The sequence below is a fragment of the Pteropus medius genome, unplaced genomic scaffold (assembly GCF_902729225.1).
Source record: "Pteropus medius unplaced genomic scaffold, Ma_sr-lr_union100, whole genome shotgun sequence".
In the NCBI taxonomy this organism is placed as follows: Eukaryota; Metazoa; Chordata; class Mammalia; order Chiroptera; family Pteropodidae; genus Pteropus; species Pteropus medius.
The window spans coordinates 15,300,680-15,313,001 of NW_024354499.1; the positions used below are offsets into that span (position 1 = coordinate 15,300,680).

A 12,322-nucleotide genomic window follows, 5' to 3' on the forward strand; every position below is an offset into this window, starting at 1 on the left:
TGATCCATGTCCAGGGCTGGCTGCACCAGGTCACTAAATAATTTGACTTTCAGCCCTGCCTCTAAGGACCGGCACAGCATAGCTCTACCTGACCTCATTCTCTCCAACCTGCTCCATCCCCCTGCCAAGCCTTTCTCCATGCTGTTGTCTCCTTCTGCAATCTTCCCTCCCCCTTCTTTGTCTGGTTAATGCCTGTTCATCCATCAGATCCCAGCTCCATAATGACTTGTTCAAGGAAGCCTTCCCTGACCTCCCAACTAGGTCAGCCTCCCCACTGCACTCGCATAGCCCTATGTACACATTGTCAGAGTGCTCTTTGACTATCGTTTGGCTGATACTCTGATTGACAAGATCTCCCCACTAAACTGTAAGTGCCTTCAGGGCACAGAATGGATCTGTTTTACTCAACAATATATTCCCAGAACCTACCATGTAGTAGGCTGTCAATGGATATTTTAAAATGTATGACCTGACAGAATGTTGGAGCTAGAAAGGTCTAATCCTTTCACCTAACAAATGCAGTCACCCCCAGGTGTCACTTCAGGTGCAAGCTGATTTGGTACAGGAGCTGTGCTGGCCTCCAGCCCAACAGGAGCCAATATATCCTGTGACAATCCACAGACAGAGCTTCCAGGATCCCTGCAAGGAGACTCCACACTCTGGAAGCTCAAAGCCCTGGCTCTCTCATCAGGTATTTAGAGGTCATACAAGAGAACTCAGAGTCTAGACACAATTTACCAAGCAGCGGTCAGCTTTCCATAGCGCTGTGGCCAGGTAACATCCTGACATGCTACATTCATCAGGTTTCCAGGGAAAAACAAAGCTAATGGAATTGAGTCAGTTTCTGATGCTGAAAGAGTTTGGTACCCTCAGCTCACACAGGTCTTGCGCTAACTGTTTCAAAGGCATCACCTCAGTCCTCAGACCGCCTTAGTTGTGGGAACCTCTTTCATAGGCAGGACACCAGGACAGAACTGTTGGTCATTTGCTTGTCTAAGGTTCCACAACCATTAAGGAGCAAAGCATGTGACGACTGGCTGATGTCTGCTGGGGGCCCATGCAGGGCAGCCTCCTCCGAGTCTGGCTTTTTGCTAACACTGCCCACTGGCTTGGAGAGCAAGGCCATCCTCTGGGAAGGCTGGGATTATGTGTGAGGAGCAAGATAAGCCAGCAAAGGGGACAAAAGGACACCTCAAAGGAAGGTAAAAACCCTGCCCGCCTCTCAAGCACCCTCAGATACCAAAGAGTCTGCCTTCCTCCATGAGGCCTTTCCCAACCACATCACCCTTTGAAGATCAGGTTCTTCTCCCTGCCTTCCTGCTACAACATCCCTCTTTCTTAGCCCTTATCTACACCACCACCCCTTGCAGTGGTTTATTCAGCTGTCTATCCCTCCGACATTGTATGTTCCACAAAGCCAAGGATGGTGTCTGTCTCCTTCATAACCGCACCCCCTGGGCCTGGCAAGTGCTCAATAAGTACACGGAGCAGTGTTCACTGTGTAACGTTGCAGAGAGTGGTGAAGCAAAGGTCAGAGCCATCCACAACACATTAGTGACCTTGGGACTAAGGTCTCAGCAGCAAGAGGGATGCCAGATGGCAATGGCTGATTCAGCAAAGCCTCAGACACAACGCCACTGGCTCCTCTGGTCCAGATGCCCAGGTTATTAGTCACATCTGCCAGGAGAGTTTTCAGTCCCTGCCCTGAGGCAGCATGTGACAGCAGAAGAGAGACAGGTGGAAAGTACACAGTTACTCACCATCCACTTGATTTGCTGTGAACTCCCATGAGCAGTAACCTCTCTAAGTGGTCAGAGAACTGGGAGGGAAGCCTCAGTGGCACCCAGATGGGGAAGCTTATGCTCCATCTGCTGGGCTCCTAATGTGAAATGGCTGCCAGTGTCCTCCTGCCTGACCCTCATTTGACAGCACAGGGACAGCAAGACAAATTTGCTTTTCAGTCCCTAAAAGCTCAATAACTCTGGCAGGTAAAGGAGCACACTTAGCATTTCACTGCCCAGGCAAGGGAGAAAGGGATTAAAATGGCAAGTTCTTCTAAATCCATTCTGGAGAAAACAAATAACAAATGAAGCAGGTCCAAGCCAAAAGAATTTGGGACTTATGTCCAAGTAGATGATGTCTCCTCACAAAGCCCTTCTACATGGGCCCCACGGCCTTCCTTCCTAGCCTCACAGCCTGCCCCTTCCTTAGCCTCCAGATCTCATAGCCAACAGCTGTCCCCCAATAAGCCATGCTCACTCACAGTGCGACTGTCTGCCTGCTCTTTCTCCTATCTGAATCTTAGTGCATGATCTTCCCACAACCCCACAACTTTGCCCCCACTAATCCTTTAAGATCTATCTCAAAAAAAGCTACTTCTGTCTTTGATCACTTATCCCTCAAAAATTTCTCAATATTCTTTAAGTCTATTACAGCCCTTATGTAGTAATATTAATAAAACATTAAAATAATGATATTAATATCATTGAGAGCTCATTAATGCCAGGCACTGCTCTATAAGTTGTATACATTCTCTTGCTTATATGGGATAGAAATTCTTACTACTCCATTTTACAGACACTCATATGGGATAGAAATTCTTACTACTCCATTTTACAGACTGGAACACTGAGGCCCAAGGAAACACAACTTCCAGGAACAGAGCTGGGATGTGGACCCGGGCAGCCTGACAACAGGGTCTGTCTTTCTTCTCCTAGGCTGCCTGTGCTGGCTGAGTCAGTCTCGTCATTTAGACCATGCAATCTTGGGTAATTAGTGGGGGCCCCATTGCCGAGCACAGCCCCTGCCCAGGTGGGTCCTTAAAAAATGCTGAGTGAATAAAGAACAAAGAATTGCAATCTCTCTCTAAGGAACTTAACCCACTTGATAGATTCACAAAATTCTCTCTACAAGGTCAGGAGGAAAGCAATACAACACTTACGAGGATCTACAGCTACTGAATGTTCACCATCAGCTGCAGCAGAGAGAAGGTGGAAGGCTTGAGTGCGACCTTCTAGAGAGGAGCCCGGGCTCTGTGCTAACACACTCCTCCCAGTTGTCTGAGAATGGAGTCTCACACTGCACCTTGCAGCCTGAGAGCTCTGCACCCACCCTACTGTCTCTACTGTCATTTACTGTGACCCTGAAGCCCTCCACCCCTAACTTACTGGCTCCATTTATTTGCCTGCTGCATTTCTCCTATCTTTTCCCTTCGTTCCTCCTCTCTCTCCAAGTTAGCAACCTCTTCCACAGCTGTAGCACTAGAAGGGGTCCTTGGTCTCACGTGAACGCTATCCTCTAAGACAGTGGTTCCCAACCAGGGGCAAAACTAAGTGTCTAGAAACACTCGGGCTGTCACAATTGAGAGAGTACTACTGGCATCTAGTGGGTAGAGGCCAGAGATCCTGCTAAATACCCTACGATGCACAGGAAAGCCCCCACAACAAAGAATGGTCCAGTCCAAAATGCCAACAGTGCCGAGAGTGAGAAGCCCTGCTCCAGTGTGCTGCTTCCCAGTCCTCAGGCCACGGACTGTTCACCTAAACATCAAGCGCAATCTGCCCCAAGAGTTTAAAAACATACCAATGTCCCAGGCAAAACAGCAAATGCTCAGATAGGAAAGAATGGTCCAAAATGGCAAAAACCACACACCTATCCCATTGGCCAGTGTCAGGGAAAACGCAGCTCTAAAACTACTTATTGACTTCCTGAAACTCTGGCCAAGAGAAGTACTACTCACATGAATTAACTGTAACTGTGACACCAGTTACAGCCACCAAGGTGGGCTGCTCACCGCTCTCCAGTCTGCAGAGGGGCAATCGCTCTCCTGGTGCTTGGCTACGCACTGTGGCACTGTGGTTGTTAACTGTGGCCAAAATCTCTCTAAAACCTGAAACAGACAGTATTTTTCACAGTCTTCTAGGACATCCTAGTGTTGGACAACACTTGCCAAACCAAAATAATGCTGAAAATTTCAAAATCGGTGCTAGCAATATTTTTTCTGAAATTAATTTTTAATGTAAGAAAAATAAATTTTTCATACTGTGACAAAACAAATTGAATTTAAGAAAATGTACACCGCATGTGGGCTTCTGCACTGCTGAATTTCTTGACCTGGGTGGTAGTTACCCAGAATTTGGCTTTACAAATGTATATTAAACTGTACACATATGTTCTATGTATTTTTCTGTATGTATATGTTCTATTTCATAATTTTTAAGAAATGATGTGTCATATCCAAGAAAATGAATTTGCAAAAGGTCTTCCCTTTCTTGGAGGCATAGTCTTTTCTCTGAACATTAGAAGGTATTAAAATTTATGATAATTACATTTTATGAGTTTTCTTAATAAAATTTAAAAATACATAATTTCTATTTGTGGTGTTCTGAAGGATTTTTCTAAAAGCTTATGAATCAATTTTTGTTACTCTCGGTGAGAATCACTCTCCAAGACCATTTTGCTGTCTCCTCTAACAGAAGGACGCTTCTTGGTTCTTGAGCTCCTGACATTCCAAGAAATATGCTATCATTTTTAATATGGAAAAACTTTAAAACATGATGGATATATTTTAAATCTCCTTTATACACTTCCTGATACATTCCATTCACTCTTTCCCCAAAATAATTGAATTTTGTATTGATCATTCTCACCATGTTTTTGTTAACCTACATAAACCACGCATAAACAAATTGTTTATATCTGTTTAAACATTACATAAATGGAATCGCACTACATGAATTTCACCGAAATATATATATTTTTAATTCAACCTTATGTTTTTGAAATTTGATCCATGTTGATAGCTGTCTTTCTAGATTATTTTAAACAACTGTATACTATTTCACTATGTTAATATATCACAATTTATCCATCCTATTGATGCATATTTAGCTCCTTTCCTATTTTTTACTATTACAAACAGGGCTATAACGAACATTCTTATACACATCTCCTTGTGCGCACATGAGACTTTCTCTAGGGTATACATATATGTGGAACTCCTGGGTCATAGGGTACAGCACTTTTCACCACATAATGCAAAACCACTCACCAGAGGTTGTGCCAGTTTCCATTCCTTCCTGCAGTGTAAAAGAGTTCCGAGGCTCCCATTCTTGCTAAACAGATATAGTCAGAATTTTACATTTTTATCAGTCTTACAGGTATGAAATGGTATCTCATTGTTTGTTGTATTGCTTAAATTACAAATGAAGTCGAGCAACTTTTTATACCTATTAGCTATTTGGGCTACTTACCTATTTATTACTCCCGCCCTCCCGCCCCCATTAAGGTTATCTTTTTCTTACACATTTTAGCAATTCTTTCTGAATTCTGGGCATAAATCCTTCCTTGGACATATACATTGCAAACATCTTTCCCCAATAAAAAACTCTTTTAACTTTGTGGCACCTTCTGTTGTACAGCAGTTTTAAATTTTATATAGACAAATATATCAGTCTTTTATAGCTTGTATTTTTATATCTTGTTGAGGAAATCTTGGTCACATATATTTTCTCATGATAGTTTTTAACATTTGCTTTTTCATAATTAGGTTTTAATTAACCCAAAATTTATCTTTATGTATGCTGTGAGTTAGGGATACAACTTTATTCTCTTCTATATAGATCTCAATTGTCCCAGTAATATTTACAGAATCCTGTCCCATTAATTTGCAATTCTATCTGTCACGTATCAAGTTTTCCAACATGTGTAGATTTCATTTCAGCTCTCTATTTTGTTCCTCTGGTCTATTATCTCGCCATGAACCTATACCACAGTGTCTTAATTTCCATAGCTTTATAATAAATTCTGATTTTTTAAAATTTTTATTCTTTCAATTACAGTTGACATACAATATTATATTAGGGATTAGACATTTACATAACTTATGAAGTGATCACCCCGATAAATCCAGTACCCATCTGACACCACAGTTATTACAATACTACTGACTGTATTCCCCATGCTATACTCTACATCCCCCTATTTTGTAACTACCAGTGTGTACCTCTTAATCCCCTCCCATCTTCAACCATCCTGCCACCCCAGAATCTGACAACCATCCAGATGCTCTCTGTAGCTATGAGTTTGTTTCTGTTGTTTATCATGTTCTCTAGATTCCACATATGGCATTTGTCTTTCTCTGTTTGACTTATTCCATTTAGCACAATGCCCTCTAGGTCTAAACCCGTGTTGCGGGTGGCAAGAATTCATTCTTTTTTTATGGCTGAGTAATATTCGTGTGTGTGTGTGTGTGTGTGTGTGTGTGTGTTGTGTGGATTCACATGTCCCTTCGAGTAGTGTTTTGGGGGTCTTTGGATAAACACCCAGAAGTGAGATAACTGGGTCCTTCTTTGTCTCTTGTTATAGCCATTATTTTAAAGTCTATTTTGTCTGGTATAAGTATTGCTACCTCAGCGCTTTTTTGTTTCAGTTTTCATAAAATATCTTTTTTCATCCCTTTCAGTCTGTGTGTGTCTTTTGATCTGAAGTGAGCCTTTTATAGGCCCCGTATGTAAGGGTCTTGTTTTCTGATTCATTCAGCCACCCTATCTTTTGATTAGAGCATTTAATCCATTTACATTTAAAGTAATTGTTGCTAGATATGTAGTTATTGCCATTTTATTATTCATCTTTTTTATCTTTTCTTTTTTCTGCTTCTTAAAGAAGTCCCTTTAACATTTCTTGTAATACTGGCTTGGTGATGACAAACACCTTTAGCTTTTTCTTGTCTGGAAAGTTCTTCATCTGTCCTTTGATTCTAAATGATAATTTTGCTGGGTGATCTTGGTTGTAGGTCCTTGATTCTCATCATTTAGAATATTTTCTGCAATCCCTTCTGGCCTGCAAAGTTTCTGTTGAGAAATCAGCTGACAGTCTTATGGTAGTTCCCTTGTAACTAACTAACTGCTTTTCTCTTGCTGTTTTTAAGATTCTTTGTCTTTAACCTTTGGCATGTTATTATGTGTCTTGGTGTAGGCCTCTTTGGGTTTATCTTGTTTGGAGCTCTCTGTGCTTCCTGGGCTTGTATGTCTATTTCCTTCAACAGGTTAGGAAAGTTTTCTCTCAGTATTTCTTCAAATAGGTTTTCGATTCCCTGCTCTCTTTTCTTCTTCTGATATCCCTATTATGTGAAAGTTGGTACACTTGATGTTATCGCAGAGGCCCCTTAAACTATGCTCATTTTTTTTGGATTTTTTTCTTGTTGCTGTTCTGATTGGGTGTTTTCTGCTACCTTATCTTCTGCATCGCTGATTTGATCCTCCACTTCATTTACTCTACTGTTAATTCCTCCTAAGATATTCTTCAATTATTCTTCATTTCTGACTGGTTCTTTTTTATGGTTTTTACCTCTACTTTTATGTTTTCTATTTCTTTGTTAAAGTCTCACTGAGTTCATCTACTCTTCCTAAATTCATTGAGCATCCTTATAACAAGTGTTTTGAACTCTCTATCTGGAAGATTGCTCATTTCCATTTTGTTTAGTTCTTTTTGGAGCTTTTTGTGTTTTCATTTGGGACATGTTTGTTTTCCCATTTGGCTGCCTACTTGTGTTTGTTTCTATATTTTAGGTTGGGCTGCTATGTCTCCCAGTCTTAGTGGAATGGTCTTATGTAGTAGGTGTGCTGTGGGTCCCAGTGGCACAGTCTTCCCTGGTCACCTGAGCTGGATGCTCCAGGTGTGTTCCTTGTGTGGGTTGTGGTGTCCTCCTGTTGTAGTTGAGCCTTGGTTACTAATTGCTCATCAATGAGAGGGACTGACCCTCAAGCTGATTGGCTGTGATGACTGGCTGTGACCAGTGGAGCTGTTGTACAGGGGCTGACCCTATGGAGCAGGATTCACTTTAGCAGGGCTCTGGTGCCTGCCCTGTCTGCCCCTTGGGTGTGCTGTCCCTAGATGTGACTCTGGGTGGTGCTCTAGCTCAGACTAAAGCTGGCCACTGGGTGTGCAAGCCACAGCCTCTTGGGAGGGGCCCTGATGCAGGCCAAGTTCAGCTGCAGCTTATGTTCTGCCCCGGGCCACCTGGTATAAGCCACCAAGCAATCCGCAGATGGCTGCTCCTCACATTGGGCTTGGAAATGCCTCAGGACACCAAGCTGCAAACTGAGGTCGGCTTGGTCCCTTAAATATCTGTGACTTCCTCAGCCCTCCATCTCACTCAACCACAATCTATACTGGTTTTCACAGCCAGTTGTGGGGATTTCTTTTCCCAGCACTGGAACCCTGGGCTAGTGAGCCCAGTATGGGACTGGGACCCCTCCACAGACGAGATATTTCACCCAATTTTCAACTGTCACATGTGCCTGTGGCACCAGCCCATTTCATGTCTCCACCTCTCCTACCAGTCTCAAAGTGGCCTCTTTTGTGTGTCCCCAGTTGTAGGACTTCTGTTCAGCTAGACTTCAGGTGAATCCCAATGATGGCTATTTTATAGTTTAGTTATAATTTTGATGTGGTTGTGAGAGGAGGTAAGCAGAGTATTTACCTACTCCCCCAACTTGACCAGAAGCCCTCAATTCTGATATTCTTAAAATTGTCTTGCCTATTCTTAACCCATTGTTTTTCTATATAAATTTCATGATAGCTTATTAAGTTCTAAGAAAAACCTTATTTGGATTTTGATTCTAATTGCACTGCATTTATAGTTTACTTTGGAAGAATAACCATGTTTATATTAAATTTTCTCCTTATGAACATGGTCTCTTCCATTTATTCATGTGTTCTTTAATGTCTTTTCATGACGTTATAATTTTCTCCATGAAGATCTTGGACATGTTTTATTTTACTTATTCCCAGGTACTTCAGTTTTTTTGGTGGTACAGTAAATTTTTGTGATTAGATTATATATTGGTTAATTAATGGTATACAGGAATGCTATTAATTTTCCATGTTGATCTCAGAACCACTATTCTTGCTGCAATTAAAGCATGTGGAGTCTAATATGCATTACACTACGTCATTGAAGCCAAACCCAAGAATCAACTTGCTATGTGATTTCATTTATATGTTACTCTGAAAAAGTAAAATTTATAGAGACAAAAACAAACCAACAAAAATCAGTGTTTGCCAGGGCTAGGGCTGATAAAGGAAAGTGAAGATATTTTGGGAAATGACAGAATTGTCTTGTGTCTTGATTGTGGTAATGGTTCCACAATTGTATGCATTTATCAAAACTCGAGATTCAAACACACAATAAAAAAGATCACACTAAAAAGGGTGAATTTTACTAATTATATCTCAACCTGACATTAACAAAAAGTATTTGGAGGAATTCGCATTCATACGTGTGAGTGTGAGTGTGCATGCATGTCTCCCAAAATGGATAAAGCTGACTTAGGCATCAGCCTCTAAGCTGAGACTTCCCAGTATCAGAGGGTCCATGTGTGACAAAACAAGGATTCACAAAAACCATAATGCGCCTCCAGGTCCTGTTAATACTCTAGCCCTGAAAGGACCATCTTCGGATACACTATGGGCCTGGGTGCTAAATACACCTGAGCAAGCCTGATCTTTATCACACTGCTACAGGCAACCTACTTACTCACAGTGGTTATCCAGAAGCTTAAGCTGTGCAGAGATGCTTAGATTGGGCACACAGCTCAACGTTCCCATGGTGCAGCAAACCACTTGGGGTTTGTTCGGTTGCCATAGGTCCCAACCCTTGGGCCTCTGCTTCTACTTACCCACTGTGATCTTCTAAAAGGCTAGATGGAGAAAATATGTGGAAACAGCAGAACTGGCCCACTGTGCATTTCAGCTCCTTGGCGATTACATAATGATGATTTATAAGCTATTATCTATTTATTGAGTGCTCGTATGTGCCAGGAACTGTATAAACTTCTTTATAAACATGATCACTTTTAATCTTCATATAATCCTATGAGACGTATATTATTACTTTCCTTGTAATGTAGATGAGGAAATGGGGGGTTTAATGGGGGGCAATAAGTGTCATAGGCTCTCTGAGCTGGACTTGTGGAGGAGGCCAGACTCAAACCCAGGTCCATCTGACTCCACTGCCCATGATACATTGCCTTCTTGATTGGACTGTAGTGCATGGCTCAGAGACTGCAATAGTCCATGAATGAATAAATGAATGAATGAATGAAATGAATGAGGACCAGGAGAGAACAGAGAATGTTGCCTGTTTCTTTGCCTAAGAGAACTCCACTCTGGCTCCGCATTATATATACCGATACTGGGTGATAGTATAGTTACAGGCTTCCAGGCACATAAACTGTTTACACAAATGAAGCTCTCTCAACCCAAGCTGATCTCAGCAGAACAGAAACAAGCCACATCCTTCTTTCTCCCTTAGCACGTGATTCCACTGACCTCTCATAGTCTTTCTTTTCCCAGATGTTTCAGGCCCCTACACCTCTCTGCAGAGTTGGGACAATTAATACATACAAAATTCCTCCTAGGGTAACCCGTTCTCACAAACATCTCATTAGCTTATTTGCTCACTTGATCTACACTACAGCCCTCTGGGATAACTTGGGTTACTTCCCCAGTCAACAAATGAGAAACAGGTTCAGAGTGTTCAGGGATCTGCCAAAGGCCTTTCCACTATCCAACAAGGTTCAAACCCAGGCCTCCTGCCTCCAAGTCCATAAGAATTCTCCAGCCCATACTGCCTCTCTTAGCATGCGGGTGCATACTTGAGTGTACAGACCAAAAACACCTTCTTTCAAAAGCTACTATGCAGGTTAAATAAGAAGACTAGCGGTAGAAATTTTAAATCCCAGAGATACTGTAGATGAATGACAAATATTAATTCCCTTCCCGTCTACAGAAATAGTAACTTCAATGTCAATTTTTTAACCACAAAATATTTTCATTCAATCATTAAATATTTGTTGAGCACCTTCTGTGTGCCCTCAGTGCTCTGATTAGAAACACAGTCAACAGATAATTATACAAATACTTGATTAATTACAACCACTGTCTTGAGTCCTACTGTTTTGAAGGAAAGAATAGATCCCTTTACAATGACTGCCCTGTGGCTGCCTATCTCCCAGCCCATGCCCCCTCCCAGAGTCTGTGAGCCAGAGACCCCACCCTCAGCCAGAGGGTTCCCTGGTAAATGGTTATGGTTTTCTCCTGACAGACTTCCTCTAATGCCCCCTACAAGGAATATATTTGGTAAGAGGAAAGGACCACTTGATTAAAGAGGGGGAAAGGCAATAAGTGTCATAGGCTCTCTGAGCTGGACTTGTGGATGGTGGCACCTGTATAGCATCTGTGAAGTACCTGTGGGGTTTTCTGGGGACTAGTGTTCTCAGCTCATGCCCCTCTTGGCTCCCACATGGCAGGTGCTGGTGTCATCCTGCCCAACCAGCTTAGAGGTCTACACAAAGTATAGGTATCTGTCTGGGGGAGGGTATCTCAGGGCTCTAGGGAAGGTGAGGCAAACAAGACAAACATTTACTGATGCTCACCAGGTACCATAACAGGCACTGATCCCCACATCAGTCAGGTGAAGTAATGACTATTATCCTCTTTTCACACAGGAGGGAGCTAGGACTTAGGGAGGTTACATTCATTCACTCAAAACAGATATTATCCAGTACCTACAATGGGCCAAAATATAAGTCCAACATAAGATCACAAAGCCGCTAAGCAGGTGAGCTGGATTCCAACAGTGTGCCTGACTTTGAACCCCTTACTCTTCCCAATCCAATGTGATACCTCCAGAAGGTCAGAGATTCTATCCTCAGGGTGATCACAAAGTAATTGGGGTGTAGGTGTATCAGAACAAGATAGGTAGTAGGGCAAAGCTGTGTGTACCAAGTATTCTGGTAAAAGCATATGATGATGGGCCCAAGTGCCTCCTCTATTAGACTAGGAGCTCTCTGAGGGTGGGGACTGGGCCTTCCCCATCTCAGCATCTCCAGTGTAAGGTACAGAGTGGGTGATACAGGCAACAATATGGATGAACTACAATATATTACGCTAAGTGAGAGAAGCCAGACTCAAAAGGGTACAAGCTGCATGACTCCATTTATATGATTCTTTTGAAAAAAACAAAACTATAGACAAAGAAAACAGATGAGTTTCCAGAGGATGGGGGTGGGGAGAGAAGCTGACTACAAAAGAGCATGGGGAAAATTTTGGACATGATAGAACTGTTCCATATTTATACTGATAGTGGTTACATGGTTATGCATTTATCAAAGCTCACAGAAATACTCAAAGGGTAAATTTCACTGTATGCAAATTATACCCTAATTTTTAAAGTGGAGGAAAAAAGAAAGAAAGAATGAATACAAGCAGAAGTAGATTTACAGTTAAATTAATGGAGTTCAAGCTTCAGAGTTCCTCA

The 12,322-nt window shown here is 42.1% G+C and overlaps 1 protein-coding gene across 4 annotated transcripts in view; it reads right to left on the reverse strand.

The window, feature by feature from the left end:
* Nucleotides 1–12,322, reverse strand: part of REEP1 (receptor accessory protein 1) — a 109,791-nt gene that overhangs the window by 61,849 nt on the left and 35,620 nt on the right. Inside the window, exon 1 of one of the 4 annotated variants that reach the window (XM_039852373.1) lies at nucleotides 5,051–5,248. The exons of 1 other annotated variant lie outside the window; for it this stretch is intronic. In XM_039852373.1, coding sequence (XP_039708307.1) covers nucleotides 5,051–5,109 — 59 coding nt within the window. In that variant the 5' untranslated portion in view covers nucleotides 5,110–5,248. Of the gene's footprint in view, nucleotides 1–3,739; nucleotides 3,773–5,050; nucleotides 5,249–12,322 lie in introns of those variants that run through there. 2 more of the 4 variants (XM_039852370.1, XM_039852372.1) reach the window with 2 other exon arrangements.